The 19,445-nt window shown below is 39.0% G+C and overlaps 1 protein-coding gene across 1 annotated transcript in view; it reads right to left on the minus strand.

Moving 5' to 3' along the window:
* CUBN (cubilin) overlaps positions 1-19,445 on the minus strand; it is a 262,964-nt gene that overhangs the window by 187,514 nt on the left and 56,005 nt on the right. The window contains exons 23-27 of the mRNA XM_082845199.1: positions 13,350-13,542; positions 11,703-11,863; positions 11,096-11,277; positions 10,195-10,351; positions 7,085-7,272 (exon numbers count right to left, since the gene is read on the minus strand). Coding sequence (XP_082701325.1) covers positions 7,085-7,272; positions 10,195-10,351; positions 11,096-11,277; positions 11,703-11,863; positions 13,350-13,542 — 881 coding nt within the window. The remainder of the gene's footprint in view (positions 1-7,084; positions 7,273-10,194; positions 10,352-11,095; positions 11,278-11,702; positions 11,864-13,349; positions 13,543-19,445) is intronic.

Below are 19,445 nucleotides of genomic sequence, written 5' to 3' on the forward strand. Positions count from 1 at the left end.
GATGTTGCACAGTTGCAGTTATGGAAAATGCTGCCCAGGCTGCAGACTTAGACAACATGGATATAGCACTGGAAGATTGAGGGACATTAGTAATGTTTTCATGCATTTTTTTCATTAGCAGCGGTTTATTTTGTCACTGAAAGGAGGGCATGGAAGTGCAATAAGCAATGATATAAACATCTGGTGAACAGGATGACATCAGAAAGAGGAGTTGGCAAGACATGAAGTGAATCTTATAAAGACTAGCGGGAAATGCATTTGAAAGAAGTCACTGACATAACTAAGGGGACTTGAAACGGACATAAGTGGAAAGGGGAAGGCATCAGAAAGATATGAAAGGATGTCATGCAAGATGATAGTGGCAAAGATGCCAAAGAAAGTGGAGGAGAAAGTTCAGAATCAGAATTCACACATGGTAAAATGAATCTGACATTTTTATGTAATGAGATAAACATAACAGTATCACCAGGCCTTGGTGAGTCAAAGCATATAATTCAGCTGTAGCAATGGAAGAGTAAGACCTACTGAAAAAGGAACATGTAATGGCACTCGAAGCTATATGTTAAGAAGATACCTATTAAAATACAGCTTCCCAGGAGAGAGCTTTGAAGTGAGGATAAAATGTGCTGTCACGATGGAAGTGAATGGCAGACAGTGGCCTCAGCTCCTGGACTAAGGCTTAGGTGGGGTTTGCTCTGTTGGGATTCCCAGGGATTTTGATTGAGTGGGTCTGGGGTGGGGTCTGTGAATACATTTTTGTAACAAGATCCCCAGGTGATTCTCGAAGGCAGCCAGATCTAGCAGCCAGTTATGGGGGCTTTATCCTCCACCATCAGCTTCTCCCTCAGCAGAATTTTTTTTTTTTTTTTTTTTTTTTTTTTTTTTTTTTTTGCGAAGGAAGCATATCAACACTAGTGGAGCAAAAAGACACACAGGAATGGCAACGGGCAGATGTCTTTCCAGACACCTCTCGTGTCTTGTTCTTAAAAAAAGCATAGCATTTGCTGAATTCTTTATATGCTGTCCTCTGTCAGAAAGTAAAGAGTGAAGAGAAGTGCTCTCAGGGACTAATCCTGACCAGCAGAGAAGTGGTTGTTACTGTAGAAGTGACCAAAACGTTAGGCGAGGGCGATCAATTTCCCTAGAGCCTGTGATGATGGGACACATCAGTCATGAGCTTGAGGTTTGAGAGACTGAGACTTTGCAAGGAGATATGCGCCCAGGGACCGAAAACAATTTAAAAATTAGGGACTTCCCTGGTGGCGCAGTGGTTGAGAATCCGCCTGCCAATGCAATCCCTGGGCCGGGAAGATCCCACATGCTGTAGAGCTACTAAGCCTGTGTGCCACAACTACTGAGCCTGTGCTCTAGAGCCAGTGAGCCACAAATACTGAGCCCGTGTGCCACAACTAGTGAAGCCTGCACACTCTAGGGCCCGTGTGTCGCAACTACTGAACCCACGTGCTGCAGCTACTGAAGCCTGCATGCCTAGAGCCCGTGCTCCGCAACAAGAGAAGCCACCACAGTGAGAAGCCCGCGCACCGCAACGAAGAGTAGCCCCCGCTCGCCGCAACTAGAGAAAGCCCGCGTGCAGCAACGAAGACCCAACGCAGCCAAAATCTTTTAAAAATTTTTTTAAAAGAACAAAGAAAAACAATAGATAAAGGAAAGGAAATTCAAGAAAAATGACAAATTCTTAAAAAAATTAAACTCTGTCCACAAAGTCAGGAAAAATTTGGGGAGCAGTAGAAGAGAAAACCTCAGAAGAACTCAATCTAAGAAGAAACCATGGGGCTACCCAGGGCCCTTCTGGCCATTTTATGAGCACACATACAAATCAGCTAAACTTCGGGATATGGCACAATTAGGAAAAATGTCTATTTTTTAAAGCTATGACTGGGGCAAAAGAAAGATGAAAATGTGAGTTGGACCAGTGCTTACAGAAGATAGTGTAATGTGGTGAAGATGAAGTAGAAAGATTCCTTGTATGATTTTGAAACTGGAAGAAGAAACACTGAAATCCAATTTAGAATATAAGACAGTCAATTCCTTTACTTGAATTTTTCCAGGTTCAAGTGCATTACATCCTATTGAACTGAGAGGTGCGGTCATTGCAGAACCGATTTTGTAATCTTGCTTGCTTTATGGGTAATTCAAAACAACACTTTAGGGGAGTTCCCCGGTGGTCCAGTGGTTAGGACTCCGCACTTTCACTGCCAAGGGCCCGGGTTCAATCCCTAGTTAGAGAACTAAGATCCCACAAGCCGCAGGGCGTGGGCAAAAGAAAAGAAAAAAGAACAAAACAATGCTTTAGCATGCTGGCGGAATCCTCCTCCCTGCTGGAAGGTTCTGCCTCTTCCCACAGACGTGAACTCTGAGCAATGCAGGCCAGAGGGCCGGCCCTCACCGCTCCTGGGCAGAGCTGGCCATGCCGCCTAGAGGGGCGCCCATCCATAGGCAGCCTAGATCCATGCCTTGCTCTCAGGCTGAAAAAGATGAACCACCCGTCCTTGTAATTTGTCAAGGGCAAGTCTAGGTGGTTGTGAGCACTTGAGGTCCACGGTCACGTAGTGTCATGGCTGGGGTGGCCTTATTTAAGCTAAAACTGAGAGGCTGCAGAAACTCAGAGGAAGCTGTGGGGACGAAAGGTAGAAACGGACTCTACGTACGCAGGGAGAAGCAACAAAGCCGGAAGAAAGGAGAAAGAAAGGAGACGCTGCTGAGCCCCCTTGGTTCCCGCCCCCTCCCGGCTTTTCAGTTGCTGCCGTGTGTCATGACGATCCTCCCTTTCTTAGAGGAACAGCCCTTTCCCAAACACTCATCTTTTCTCCATGGGTTAGTTTGAGTGTGTACCTGCAACCAAGAGTATAAGGCAGAACAGGAGGACTGCCAGAGGTCTGAAGGGAAAATGTGTCAACTTCCAAAATGTGGGAAGGATTTATCCTGGAATCTCACAGACGAGTAAGATGGATGGTAATTTCGGGAAAAATTCTAAATTGGACACTGAACGTAAGTTGTCAGTATGTAGCAAAGATATAGCAAATGACCACTGCTTCCCTATGAAAATGTCATGCTAAATAACATGAATTCCTCTTGGTGACAGTGTCACTAGAGTGGTCAACCTGAGGGTTCCATGGAAACCCCCTCTTGTCACCTCTGAGAGTGACAATTACGGAAGAGAACACGCATGGAGTATGTGTGGTGTCACGGCTCAGAGCATCAGTCCAGAGCCACAGAGCCTGGTGGAGGGCCTGGCTTTGCTACTATAACCTTTGTGACTACAGACAGTCTGGCTTTGTCTCAATTTCCTCACCTGTCAAATGGGAAAATGATATTTCCTACATCACACGGTTGCTGCGAGAATTACCTAGCAAATAATGTGTTCAATAAATACCAGCTATTATTATTACCAAGTTGTTTGAATAGTGCTATCCCGAAAATGTTCAATAACAGATGCATTTTAATCCGAGAAACCTGTCATTTTCGAGTATTTGAAACAGGTAGCATCTTTCTGATATTTTCATCAATTATTTTTGGAGAAGTCATAGGCCAATGGCCAATGAGTTTATATGCAAATGAATAATGCTCTAAAGACCAGAGAATCAGGATTTAGAGGAATCATGATGAGATGGAGTTCTAAGGCAAAATAGTGAAATATAACTTAATAGAAATAATATCCTATGTCTGGCTATGAAGCCATTGCCATTCATATAAAAGTGACCTGGAGATTACAGGTGTTTAATATCATCCAATATTACGACTTGGCTAACAAAAAACCTACAATACCAGAGCACAAGAACCAGATAATATGGTCCAATGCCAGGTTAGTCGGAGCGTTGAATCCAATCCAGTGCCACATTTTAAGAGACCCTGACATACAAGAGAACACGAAGAGGAAGGTATCCCACGAGAGCTGATCTTTCTGGACGTCTTGGCAGCATCTCTCCTTGTCACCTTGTGTCACAGTCTCTCCCCTCAGCTTCCATGCTCGTAGTTTTCCTCCTTCCTCTTCTCCCCACCCACATGCTCCCAGTTGACCTAACACTGGCTCTGGATTTCCTGTACCTCCCTGTGCTGATTTCTCCCAAATCCATCACTTTTGTTTGTATATTCAATACCTATGAAAAATCTCTTCTTCCACATAGAGTCTCAGACTCAAAATAAAAATGAAAAAGTGAAATCAACTTATAAAATACAAAAGAAATCCTTAAGGTTGACTTTTCCAAATTGCATGGGCAATATGGTCTTACTCCTTTAAGCAAATGACCCTTCCTCCCACTGAGTATTTTATTTCCAAATATGAATCATTTCATTTTGCCCAGAGGACAGAGTAATAAAGGATGGAATCGCTTCCCAGTGGGATCTTTACCAACCCACACCTCTCAGCAAGGCTGGGCACAGTGTCCAACCAGCACCTAATCAAGTCCTTTCATAGTTTCAATTCTGTTAATTCAAAATAACTCAATTCTGGCTGCAGTAATAGCTACTCACTTTGGTCTTGGCTAAGTCACTTGAAAAAACCATTGAACTAGAAGTTATTAAAATAATGGAAACTAGATTTTGTGTTTGTGGCTTTTCTCTCCTTAAGGGGTTATTTGTGCTTTTAAAATTTCCATCATAAACCAGCCATTGTAGCGATTGCTCTGGTCTTGCCCCTTGGCTTACAGAAATGGAAAACCTCTCCTCTCTCTGGCAACAGTGTGATTCTTTGGAAGCCTTTGCTGAACTTCTGGTTCTCATTCTGTGTTTTTGCTGCTTTCACCATCAATGTTGCATAAGATACACATCATCTGTGGACGCCCTCTGATTAGTGGCTCGGCCATTGTTGGAACAAGTATTTTTCATTTGACAGTTTTCGAGCACTTCCAAAGATTATCTGATGGGCCTTTTTGTTACCATTCCACCCTCAAGTAAGTCCAAAGAACTGGAGTCCAGTCCCTGGAAAGGTTTCAGCTCAGTTCCTCCCCACTCTTTCTGCCAAAGCCTCTTTTAAAACCCAGTTCAAAAGCTTCCTCCCCTCCCTGCTCTCTCCACTGTGCTTTATCAAGTAAGGCACCCAGCAGATTGTTAAATGTGCAACACTCTTCACGCCCACGAATTGTATTTTGGGTTGTGCTTGAAGTGGCTGAACTGCAGTGACTGTGTAGAGATTATACAAAAAGGCCAGTTTGGAATTCAGTTCTTTCTCATTAATTAATAGCTCTCCTTAAGCTGATGCTAAAATATGACTGCGATATTCAGTTTAACCTGAACTTACTGAACCCCTATAAGATCCCAACTCTGTAATCAGTGCCTGGGTTACAAAGTTAATCAGAGACAGCTCACACCTTCAGAAAGCTCATGGTCCAGTAGGGCATGTGGACACCGTCACAGAAGTACAAACATGATATGATAGACTGCCGGGTTTGTGGTATGAACACGTAGCTTTGAAAGCAACCTGTGCCTTTTTTTCCCTAAAGAATGAACAGTGTCTCACCATGTGAAGAAAAGAAAAAGGTGATCACTCCAGGTAAAGGAATGAGACAAACATGCCATTGTTATGCTTGTGAAGACCACCTGAGCACTAGATCAAGGAAAGGAGACTTTAAAACCACTGTCAGTTTCATGCTTGTTTTATGTTTGTTTTACGTTGTCTCATATTTTCTTTGAATACTAGTAAATATAACTTTCTGATGGGTAAACACTATGCTTACTGTTTCTCTGATACTGAGCTTTTCTAAATATAAAGCAAGATTTTTTTTTTTACCCAAAGAAAGTATCCTTCAAAAACAAGGGAATCCATGTATTCGGCACCTCACAAAGTCTCTCAAAGTATGGGAAGCTTTCTCTTCTTTGTTTTGAACAAAAGTACAATTTGAAAAAAATATGTCAAACTCAAATGACCTTGATCAACGCTAGTTTGTTTTAAAGAATTGGTAAAAAAGAAGGTTAAGAAACTTTTACAAAGATAATGGTTTTTTCCCTGGGAATATGTCCTCAAAGTTACATGTGCTGACCGTTGGAAGCCTTTGCAAGCAAGACTTCCAAAAATCACTGACCATCTCAAAGAGAAAGACACTAAACAATTGTGTTTGGATAGATGGGATGAGGGGAAATGTCCTAACGTTATCAGAGTGGGTACTGGTCTCTTCAGAAAAGATTTCTAGTGAAAACATCATACGTAGATTCAGAAGTATTATATATTAGCAATGTAGACGGAGATAAAAGATGATGTGTTAGAGGACTCAAAAAGTGATTTTATTAATGATGAAAACTAGATGGCAAAATATATGTAAATAGCCTGAGTAAAATTGTTTCATGAAGTGTGAAAGTGGAAAATAATATTCTAAACTAATAGTTTATAAAATATATAATTTTATATATGAATGTATAACTACATTTGTAAAGTAAAGTAAGTAGCTGCCTACCTGTTCAATCTATATCTCTACGAAGTTGCATATGCAAATTAGCAAAAAAACTTTGGTAAATAAAATATTTTATCATAAAAGTAGCAGATTACCTCATATTTTGGGTTACCTAATTCTCAAGCAACTTTTATCACATAGCATGGTATATGGAAAGTTCAATAAATGTTATTGGTGGTCATTATTGTAACAAATAGAAACTTCCATTTTACAAAAAGAAAAATTAACTGAAATGAACTTAAGTTTAAAAATAAAAAACAAGAATCAAAATCATGATTCCCAGTATCAGGTAAATTAAGTGTTAAATAAAGCCATGATACTTAAATACTTTCTGATTTCTTGTTTACAGAGAACATAAAAACAACCAACAAAAACCAGAAGCTATCCTTCTACTTCTGCATTATTTAAGTAATACGAGATTACTCAGTCCAGAAGTTACACTGAAACCTAAAAACATAGTTATTTGTGAATATAATTTAGTAGATTAAATATCCTTACTATCAAGATGATGCAGTGAAAGAGACATGAAATATACCTGTTCAAATACCATGGGTAGTTGGCATACTATAGACATGTAGGGCAGAGTGAGAGATTCGGTTCTACAAAGCATGATGACTTTTATCTTGGCTTGCTAACTTGAGCTGAAAATGCAGTGATTTATTTAGCTTCAGAACACATACCTCTAAGTAGTCGGTGGAGCAGTTTGCGTGATGTTCCAATTCAAAGGCTAAAAACGTATAATTCACAGTGTTTCCAGCTGTTGCTCGGATGGTCCAGTTGCAACGCTGATTGACAGAATAGGGATTTGGATAATGTATACTCTCTAAGATGCCATACGTCTGATTCACAATCACCACGTTCTCACATGCTGGAAAAAATAATAATGATTGTTAAGAACCACCGTCATATATATCATAATTGCTCCAAGATGTGTGTGAGATTTTCCTTTAGGAAAACAGCTAGGTTAAAAAGAAACCTATGGGGCTTCCCTGGTGGTGCAGTGGTTAAGAATCCGCCTGCCAACGCAGGGGACACAGGTTCGAGCCCTAGCCCGGGAAGATCCCACATGCTACGGAGCAACTAAGCCCGTGTGCCACAACTGCTGAGCCTGCGCTCTAGAGCCCGCGAGCCACAACTACTGAGCCGACGTGCCACAACTACTGAGCCCGCACTCCTAGGGCCCGTGCTCTGCAACGAGAGAAGCCACTGCAATGAGAAGCCCGTGCACCACAATGAAGAGTAGCCCCCGCTCACCGCAACTAGAGAAAGCCCGCGCACAGCAACAGAGACCCAACGCAGCCAAAAATGAAAATAAAAAAAATATAAATTTATAAAAAAAAGAAACCTATATGTATGTGAGTGTGAGAAACCTATATGTATGTGAGTATACAGACACACACACACATACATGCATATATATACATGTAGTTGGTACAGCATCTTTATAGGGAAACGGTTACCATTTAGAACAAATGTGAAATAATACTTAAGTGAATTCATAAACCTTAAAGTGTCATGAAAATTGCCTGCGTTAAAACAGGCATCAAATTCCTGTGAATTGGTGCAGAGCAGAATAGCTTAGCACGACTCAGACATCAGTCTAATTTGCTTGTTTAGAAAAGTGTATTAAACATTCCATGCTTCTGTTTTTCTAACTTTAGCATTTGCAAGGGACAGAAATCTTGGCCTTTAAATTCAACAGTTTAAAAACACAAAGTCCTGTGTGAGGGCTAAAAATGAATAACAACATGGCTTTGTTGAACATTCAAAAGTCAGCATGAAATTCATAATAAAGACTCTGTTATTCCTCCAGTTAGTCATCAGGAAGTATCAAACGAACAGAAGCAATGTAAAGGATTTGAAGAAGAAATAAAAACATTAAATTCTGAATAAAGTCTTCAAGCCAGTGGTGGCATTTCCGTCAGCTGAATTTTCAACAAAACCATGCTAGGGACTTCTAGGTACGGGGTAGTCCTGGGAGTCAGCGCCAAATTCCGCCAAACTTAATGGCTTGAGTAAGGCCTGTGCAGGCCTCTTCTCGAGTCTTTTTCATATTGTATGATGTACAATAAAAGAGAATGGGAAAATAAATACTACATCAAAAACGTTGTCTCTGAAAAATGTGGTTCATAGATGCATTTCTACTACACTGCTTCTCCACTGGTGGCTGGGACACCATTTGTAAGCTTTGGTATGGACAAGCCTACATTTGTGGGTCTTCAAAAATCTTCCTTTGCTGGAACAAGGGAATAAAACTCTTTCTTCTTAAAAATATTTAGGTCACATTTTTGCCCACCAAGGATTTCTAAAGAAGAATTTTGTTGTTTTGGGTGCCTGCGAGAAGTTACATCTATTAGGCAGGTAGGTACCATGGGCCTCAATGACTACACAACAGGGCAGGGGAAAATATATTCCATTAAACCCTATGGGTTGTCTCCCAGTTCTCAGGCATCATACTCTCTGCAAACCTCCAATTTCAAATGGCAGATTGCACAGAAAATCTCACCGGTTAGCTCCGATTCTACCGTTAAGGACCTATATCCATGTGCACTACGTTACTCCTTCAGTGGTCTGACATTATTAGAGAAAAACAAAATATCACAGGAATACAAAGAAAAGGAAGGGACCTTTAATAATCAATGTGACTATAATCGAGAAACAAATGAACACAGCAATAATAATAATAGAGAATGATTTTATGCTCAACCAAACAGATACATCCCTTGATAAAACTGGGGAGAGATTTTCATACACTAACAATGAATTTCTGAAGAACAAAGCCATATATCATTAAAACTCAATATTCAAAACTACCTAGAATGTAGCCTAACTCTCAGAAGTAAGTGAATGTGAGCCTTCAAATTCACACATTTCAAGGTTAAATATTAATACTCTTTCAACTAATCCAAAGGGTATAATCTGTGTGTTCAGATTATGATCTTGTAATTTTCATTCCATTTTTAGGTAATTGTGCCAAAATTATTGATAAACTTAGCTTTGATGGGGCAACGAACTCTACTTTTTAAAACACAAATAAATTGTTTATTAAATAACATAAATTAAAGGAAAACTTGTTTTCTTGAATTTTCATTTTGAAACTAAATTTAGGAAGTGTTTAATTCTAGTGCTAGAAGGGAGATTTCCTGATCAACTAATGTAATCTTTTTTTTATGAGAAAGTCATGTAACCCCAGAGAAAACAAGTGAACTTCCGAGGAACTTGGGGGTCAGGACAAACACCCGGGACCCTTGACTCTTTGTTCAATACTCCTTTAGTTCCACCATCTTGCCTCAAGGGAAAGCAGATTTTAAAACGGCATCTCTACAATGACCAGATTTTTCCACAGCAAAGAATGTGCCTACTTCACATATGATTCATAAGCATAGTCTCCCTTAATAAAATTTAAGTACCTTTTGAGATAGAAGCCAAAAACAATAGTGTTCAATACACTTCAGTACAATGGAATAATGTCTAATTAGAAGTTTGTAATGTTTAATCCAAATGAAAACCCATTAGCTGCTAACCTGTTACACTGATCTTTAGCTGAATTGCAACTGTCTGAGCATATTCCGCTTCCAAGTTTCTGTAGCTTACCACGTGCTTTAGTTGCATGACATTAAATTCAAGGCGTAAGCGTTTCTCCCTCAGATAGAGTTAAATTTTTTTTCATAAGGAGGTAAGATTTCTTTCAGTTGCTCAAACCAATGGGTTACACTTATTTCAATTTGCTTCATTCATCCAGAGATTGAAGACCCACTATAGGCACCAAGCAACCGGCACACACACTTACTCTGGTGGTATTTAAGCAGGAAGCCACGTCCTTGCTGACCTTCATCTGTCCTCAGTTTTAAAGACACACTGTCTCCACTAGAACGGATGACAGGCGGTTTCTCGTTCCCACAAAGCTGGGTTAGCAGATGAGAGCTGGTACTTGGCCCATCATATACCTTTAAGAAAACGTTTTAAATGTCAGATGATTATGGCTATAAACACTATCTAAAGGACACTGTATTTCTTAAGAAGTGGGGAAGAAATACAAAATGATATGACAAAAGAAAAGTCCTGAATCAAAATATCTTTTAAAATTATATTTAAATGTCTATAAACTTGAGCCATGAACTCAGAACCCAGGTTGAAATGTAAAGATTGAAAATGAAGGATTATTACATGTTTTGGAGACCATAGCTATTATCAGTAGTCTTCCTTGCTTTTTTAGTTCATAGTTTATAATTTATTGCACTTTAATACATTTTTTATTTAGATGGTTTTTCAATGGACGAGGGTGACTTGCTGATACTGTAAAAAGTCCTGTTTCGATGACTTCAATTATCTTCTCTAATTCACCCTCTAATACATCCTCTAGATTGTTAGTTTTCCGTGTATATATAGAAATTATGTAGATAATAATTATGATAAATCTCACAACCCCTTTCAGGAGATTTTAACCATATCTTAACAGTGCATATTCAATATATTTTAAGTACTTAGTGTACCAAGACATTCATTAATATATGCTGTACTTAAAAGGCTATTCTCATCAAATTTTAATTTTTTATTCTGTTTCAGTTTCTAATATGGATCTTTTGTTTAAATGTTCCCCTTTCCCGAATCTCAAAAATAAAAAATGATGCATTAAGGTGTGTTGGGCAAGATGGAAGCAGTGGAGGCTACAAGTGAAACTTTATACATACGGCCAGATAATCTGAAGTGCAGTTTGGATGGTACTCCAAATGGAAGTCTTCAAATTCCAGTTCAAACGGACTGCCGTGGCTGGATTTCAACCACCAGTGGCACTGGGAGCCGTGGTGGTAGGGCATCGGGTAGTTGGGAGATGTGAACATGCCGGTGGGAGTGGTGAGATTGCCTCCACAACCTACGGGAGAGAGACATGGGATGACACACATCCTTTTCTTTCTGGTAAAACTGCATCTTCTTGTCTATATCAAACTGGTGCTACTGTCACTCCCCTCTAAACCAAGTTGCAAAACAAAACTGCACCACCAGGGAGTAGCTAGCCTGTAACCCTAATTCACGTCAATGTACTTTCCTTTTCCTAACCAAGATGAACAGCTTGATGAACTATACCAGGGAACTAGAACATTTTCCCTTACTTTGCCCTTCAAAAATAAAAACAAAACGGCTACTGTTAATTCAGAAATACTCACAATGTTGAAGTTTATTATAAATAGTACTGACAAAATACAGCTGGAAAAAAAACAGATAAGAGCACAGCAATCCAACAATCAAGATGCCAGTTAGACTGGACTCTCCAATAAAAGACAAGTCTTGGCCATTTACCTGTTAAGGACCCATCCCAGTAAGCCGAGAATCCAGGCCCTGAGCCAAAGAAGTCACTCTTAAATTTTAACCATAGTTTGTTACTGTGGGAGATGATTCTTGGAGGTGGATTTGAGCCACAGTATTGCCCCAGGGGTGGTGAAGTTTCATAGCCTCCATTCCTGTGACAAAATACAGATGTGATCATTTGTTAGGGTATTGATAATATTACGATATAAACATTGAACGTTAATTGAACTTTGAGATCAAAAACAGATCAGTTTGTCAGTCAACCTCTCTCTCAAATATTCTAAAAACAATTTCAAGTTTTCACTTCATTAAATAATATATGAATAATAACATAGAATAACCATCATGTATGGTTGGCATGACATTTTATATAACCAGTTGCAAATGGAGAAAAAGTGTGTAATCTTCTCCCTCTCAAATAAAGCATCTGGCAAATGGGTCAGAGAACAAAGGATAAAGAAACCATAATTATTAACAGTAGAAACAAATGTTGCTTAATTTTATAGAGAAAACTTAAATGTTTTTCTTCTCATTTGAAAATTTTCAAAATTTAATATATTTGACATAGTTAAGCAAAATTTTGAAAATAATTCTTTCCCCAAGAACTTTTAGAGTCTTAAATCTAGTTTATAATCTATAGCTTTTTCAAGCCTAGAAAAAAAATATTCACTCAACATTAAAGTCCAACGATTGCTGAAAATTATGTTGTTTTAGCATTCATGGTATGATAATGCTTTATTGTTTTAGTACCTTACTTTACATCATAGAACAAAATTTACTGTAAAATAGTATAAGCTTCTAGGCTTTTGAAATGTCAAATAAAAAATTTAACACAGATGCACACCAAATTGATTAGTCTAATTTAACTCAATGTAATGATTTGGGGAGATATTAATGTATAACTTAACTCACCTTTACTGCAAATATAACTTTTTAAAACCCATTCTTTCAAAGCACTAAAGAATTAAAGAATAAAGCCTTGCACTGAAATTCACAAGCCTAGAATTTATTATCTGAACACAAAAAAAAACTTTGTGAAAACTTTATCTTACCATCGCTTTTATGACAAATTAGACTAAATGGACAGTAAACAGCCTAAAACTTAAATTGATTTTACATAAAGTAGGTATTCAGTACCTGAATTGCAAGTGTCTAATTTCAGACCAGTAGTATATCTGTTTACTCTGCCCAAATAAAATTCAGAGTTTATTTTTAAATATTCCCAATAAAATAATCACTTCTAAATAACCACTGAATCTTATGCAATTTTCTGTTTTCCTACTGTTAAGCCAGGTTCCAAATGACAAACTTTATTCTTTATTTATTTATTTTTATTCAAACAGAAAGTCACAAAAATTATAATCATCCTCATCGGTTCACTCAGTCCCATGTAATTCATTTTTTTTTATCTTGATCTTTTGTTAGCACTTTTATGAGTTCATCAGTTTTCCATTAGAGTTCTGAAAATGCTTATTCATTCAGTTCAGCAGGATAGAATGACAAACTTTCTATCTTGCAAGAAAGAGCACAAAAGGGAGCTTTACAGAAAATTTCTGTATTTTTTTCCTTAACCTTTCCAAGAAAGATTATGAATGAAAATAAATAACGAACAAATTATGACGAAATAAAGGTGCTCACCTGATTTCCACATAATCTGCTACACAAGTTCCCCCGATGGCCTCCTCCAAGGAGAAGTTTGTGAAGTGCAATGCAATCTGTTGGCTGGTCTTCACCGTGATCCTATAAATGCATTCTAAGTTGTTGGGATAATTACTGGGGAAGTTTGGAGAAGTGAAAGTCCCAGATTCACCTGTATAGTCTTCCAAGCATGCTGTGAAAAGAAACAGATCACAAGAGAGGAAATAAAAAATATTATACTACATTTACCAGACATTCAGTAATATACACTTCATTAATTTTTGTCAAAATACTTGATTTTCAATAGGCCATTCGGGGATGTTCAAAGAATGATTTCCTTTCAGAACAAAGTTTTTGGTCTCAAAGGCAAAAACAATTACTAATAGTAAACCTAAGCTGTGTAGTGGAATTTGTTACATATAATCGCGACTTTTTGGTTCTTGGAAGTGCTATAATTTTTTTAATCCACGCAAATTATCATAAACATTAAAAATTAGGCTCAACTGCAGAAATCACAGGGGGAGGCCTAGCGATAATTCAGTTCTGTTCTTCGCTTTGTACCCTTCTTTCAAAATGGTTTTTGTCAAAGCATGAATTTATGAGAAATGACAAAGCTGGTACTCAGCCACAGGGTGATAAACAGGAGATGAGACCCAGGGATCAGAGTGACCTTGAATCAACGCCCAGCTCAAACAATGACAAACTGTACAACGTTAGGCAAGTTGCTTCACCTCTCTGACCCTCATCTCTAAGATGGAGTTGTAACTATCTTTGAGTGCACACCCAAGCGTCAGAGATATAATGCAATTAAAGGACTTGGACGTGCTACGTGCTCAGTAAATGGTAGTGACCATCATTATGCTTCGAAATAGAACAGAAAAGTGTAAGAAAAGCAGAGCATAAAAGTGAGGACTAAATGAGATCGTTCATATGAAACGTTTAGATAGTACCCGGATACGTTTACGTCCTAGATAACGACTAACTGTTCTACTTTAACCGTTGACCTATTCAGTCCTCTAGTCACTAACCAATCCACTCCAAATGCCCTCCAAATCTGAGATATTTTCCAGAGAAAGTCTGGTTTCAATGCATTCTTAATGTATCTTCAATTGGATCCAGCAATAACACAAATCTAGGATCCAGGAGTAGACACAGGTCTTTGACTGACAGGTTTTGGAGAAGAATAAACTATTATACTTTATGATGAATAAAAAAAAGAAAATGAGGATGTTCAGGTGTGCTATTTCCCCCAGTTGCAGCTGTATAATCATACTCAGAAAAGAAAAGAGGAACCACTGCCATTGAGAGCACAGAGATGCACAGGAAATACTACAGGTTCTCCTACCTATGTACGGCCTTCAGAGAACTGGCATTCACCATGCATTTGGTTTACTCGATTTTAAACAGCAAGTAATCAAGGCTTAATTTATTGAAGGAGTTGACAGTGATATTTAACTTGAGGGATGAATGTTGTATATACTTCTATACTTTTCTACAGTCTGCCAAGATATTTCTTCAAGGGTCAAATAAGAAAAGAAGGAAGGGAGGGAGGGAGGAAGGAAGGGAGAAAACAAGGAAGGGAAAAGGCAGAGAAAAAGCAGAGGAGAGCAGGAGAGGGGCGGGAATGTGTGTGAAGAGGTGGTATATTAAGTATTTCAGATCCACTAATGAGTATTACTAAGATAAAAATTTATGGATCAAATGGACAGTAAGTGAAATCTGTGACCCAGTCTCCCTGAGCTGACAAACTTACAGACTAATTGACCACCCCTGCAGTCAAATAGCTTTAGCCAATAAATCAAATATCGAGAGCGAATTCTCTGCCCGTTTCACTTGTTCTTAAAATGATACTGTCCCTTGCTTTCCCACTCTACCCCCAGAGGGGAGATACAATTGCACTGAGTATTTTCAAGCAACTTGGAATGAGTCTGCAGGAGAATGGCCTGTATAATCAGGTTCCCAAGTAAAGGAAATTTTAATGAAAAATTTTGAGAGGTAATGCTGAGTAATTTCCCTGTACCTTGTCCATATGCAAGTGATTATTGTAGTACTTGTAACGGGTAGGTGGGTGTGAATCCCTACTGAAATTCTGGTTTACACATCAAGCTTCTTTTCCATTGTTGGCACAAAGGTAAAAAACGGTCCCTGAGGTATTCAAATGATCTTCACGCTGTTCACTTTGTTTAACACGCTGTATCCGACAACCTGCCCTCCTTCCCCAACACACCATCATTCAAAGTCAAATTCAAATATCACTTCCTCTGTGAAACGTTTCCTGATCAAACAGAATTAATGTCCTTGTGCTCAATAAAACTTTATGCAAATTGCAATCTGAACCCCCAATATATATTTTATTGTGATTGTGTTTATGTGAGTATATTTCCTCTACTAAGCCTTTCCTCTCATTCATCGAGATATGAATGGGACCTTGTTAACCTTTATTAATTGTCACCACAGTACCCGGCCCAGATCACATCTAATAAATATTTGTTAAAATTATATTACTTAATGTGCTGAAAACTAAGAAGTGGGGGACAAGTATCTAACTTCCTACCCTTGTCTCTACGCCATCCCTACTCCTTCCACTTTTCTCACCTCATTTTCCCCTGTCCTCTCTCCTGGGTATATTGTGATTCTTTAATATTTTATAATGTTTACTAAATTTAAGTTATAGGAATCTCTGTTTCCAGCCATGGCAAGTAACTAATACTAGACTAGCCCCTCTCCATAACAGCTATAAAACTGGACAAAATATAGGAGGCACTGGACCACAGGCAGTCCAAGACTGCAATCCTTGACAGAAAGAAAATTCATGAGGTAGGAGTCTTGATTTCCTTGGCTTTTTATCTGGGCCAAGAATTTTCTGACCACAGCTGAAGCCAAAGTAGTGAATGACAGTCCTGTTGAGCTGAGGAAGCAGGGATCAGAGTATAGGGCTTCCAAAGGCACTGGCACTGCTCCAGTGAGGAAGACACTTACAGAGAGGGGAACCAGGCATCTGCGGAAAGTTCCCTCTGAACTCCTGCCAGAGCCTGGACTGGGCAAGCATGGGGTGAGACTTCGAAAGTCATGCCAGAGGAGAGTAGCTCCTGCTAGGCTGGAGCAGGTACACCTGCTACAAATATTAAATGATAGAATATTTAATGTGAAAATTTGACTGTAGTTTTATGAGCTTCACATATCTAATTTGTATTACAGAGAGAAAAACAATGGTTCTCTAAACTTAACGTACTTGTTTCTTGAAAGGTTAGTAAGTCCTCTTATCTAACTCTGAAATCTGTACAATGTTCACGTGTTCTTCCCTTGACAGTATAAACTGCTGTTTATAGAATAATATTGATACTGGGAAGTATCAGTAGGCTTATGCTTAGAGGCAGTATACTGAGAATATGCTAGACTTTGGCTTCCTCTTATGCTTTGCAATAAACCACAAATAACTAAAGTTGAATATAGTCCCATAAAAGGATATTCATGTGTTGCCATGATGCTTCTTACATCGACACAAGATACAAACACGAAAAATGCCTTTTGTTTATATCTTATGTAGCCAAAGGAAAACTCATATCCAATGGCAGTTTGCCCTTTATTATGGTCTAACAACATTTACAAAGAGACGAAGAAGAAAAGTAGATTTCTTCCATCCACTGAATTCAACTGAACCAGCAGTGGAAAAACACATCTCCGAAGATCAAAGACAGCTATTAGTAGGCCTCTCACATCTTTCTTTCTGACCAACTTCAAAAGAAAAAAAAAAGAAAAGAGGAAGTACACAAACATCTGCTGCGGACCACTACAAAATCACAAAACCGTATTTTTCTAAAAATCACAAGGTGTGTCTGCCTCTACTAAGCACCTTTAAATAAGTGTTAGTAACATAGCATTCAGCTCATTATCCAAGGGAAAATTCAAAACACAGATAATCCTCCAACTCAAAAAGCAATGATGGTATTGCCCCATGCGATTTGGGTGACTGGGAGTAGGATAAACTGACCCTGTAGATAGAAGAATGTGTCTCCTAGGGAGACCCTAGATTATGGGTAGCTGCTCCACCACCTCCCTGCTTTGGCTTGTGAGATAACTTTTGTGATTAGCCAATCACACTAGGGATCCACCTATAGGTGGTGCTTTCTGAAATCATTTAGGAAACTTCTTGTGTTTACGTGAATACCTATGACCTCAGATTTTCTAATGAACCCCGGAACCGCCATCTGCTTTTATTGGCATATTTGGTTTAACAACCTTCAAAGTGAAGACTTGAGAGAATATAAAATTACAGGTTCAATTTCTTCACGAGGAAAGAAGAAGCCTCCCTAACCCAAATTTAACATTTGCCTACAATTTTCTGCTAGGTGGTCATGGCTTTTTCTTTTCCCATATCGATGACCAATTTTAAGGAACATGAATATAAGCTAAATCACTAAAGCAGCTATTGTAAAACTGTACTTGGATATCAGTAATTCTACTTTAAATCTGGCACAATCATGGAAATTATTACATAATTTTCACAGAAAATGTCTCATTTTATCTTCCCCAACTATGTGAAACAGCCAGGCATTATAACCTCCACTTCTTACAGATGAAGGTACAGGTGAAGCATATGAGACTCCTGGAGGTTAAGCTCTGAAAATCACTTAGTTCAGACACGACAAAGATAAAGTTCAACCCCAAGTGCTTCCTTTCCAAATCCTGTGGTCTTTATGAATCCCTGGTTTCTCTAAGCATGAAATGTCAATTTAGAAATGAAGGTGAGTAGAAAACTAAGAATATCACAATGTTCTGTTTAGCATTTTTATTCTAAGAACTGAGAAATGTGATAAATTAAATAAGATAAATCTACTGAGCTGGGAAGTGCTGGGAAACCCGTATCTACAAAAACATGAGAAACTACTGACCAATGAGAGAGTAAATCTTTAAGAGATCAATAGACGTACTTAAAAATCCTTAAAAATATCTGAATATCTCAGAGCAGAAAATACAGAATTCAAGTTGGACAGAAAGAATCAGAGAGGCTGTGGCTTGCCCAAAGCTTTCCGAGTTAGCAGCAAGGCTGGGACTAGAACCGAGGCTCTGACTTCACCTTCAGCCTTTCTTTCACCGAATAATAGAAAGTACTTTCCCCCATGAGCAGTTACAGCCCAGTCACCATCACACCTCAGTCGTAATTCTACAGCAATTTATATGCTAGGACTTGACTTTCAGAGTCTCTGATGAAATGCAAAGTTTTATTAGAACCACTTGAATTGCTTGCTGAAAACCTACCCTAGCCCTATGTGAATCAGAATACCTGGGTGGGGTTCTGATACCTGAATCTGTAACAAGAAAACCCCACCTTGAGCATCCAATGAACACTAGAGTTTGAGAACACTGCTCTGCCGGATTGAAGTTTTAAAATAGAAACAGACTCTCTCTATGTATTTCTTCTAAAGAAACCCTCGTTTTCCCTTCTGGTAATCATTTCTTGACTTCTCACTCTTAGATGCCTCTTCTGGGCTCAGATCCAGGGTGATGGATGAAAAACAGCACTAAACACCCACTGCCGGCTAGGTGGGAACTCTGAGTGGGGAATGAGAAGGACGCGAAAGCCCACGCAGGCTCAGCGGCCATGGCTCACGGGCCCAGCCGCTCCGCGGCATGTGGGATCTTCCCGGACCGGGGCACGAGTCCCCTGCATCGGCGGGCGGACTCTCAACCACTGCGCCACCAGGGAAGCCCAGGGCCGACTTTTAACCTAATGTTGATGTGCTTCTGATACCTCCTGGACATTTCCCCAAACAATTGTAAAGCTCTTCCCCTAGCAAAAAATAGGAAAAGCCCACTGCCGTTCTACTGTAGGTCTGAATGGAATGTTACCAGCCACCCCCATGTGCAGGGCATCGAGAACTAGTCTAGATTTGGTAAAACAAATGAATTCCATGTTTGAACTGGACTGCTTGTGTGTGGCTTCTAAACCAACTTAGCTGTGTATTCTTGGGAGGATAAATTCAATTCTGGACTTCAATTTTCCTCATTTGAAAAATAAGGTAATTGGACTAGATAAGGTAATCAGACTAGATTAGTGTTTTGAGTTTTCTGGCACACCATAAAAATACATTGACA

Source organism: Leucopleurus acutus (genome assembly GCF_964270905.1).
Source record: "Leucopleurus acutus genome assembly, chromosome: 1".
Taxonomy (NCBI): Eukaryota; Metazoa; Chordata; class Mammalia; order Artiodactyla; family Delphinidae; genus Leucopleurus; species Leucopleurus acutus.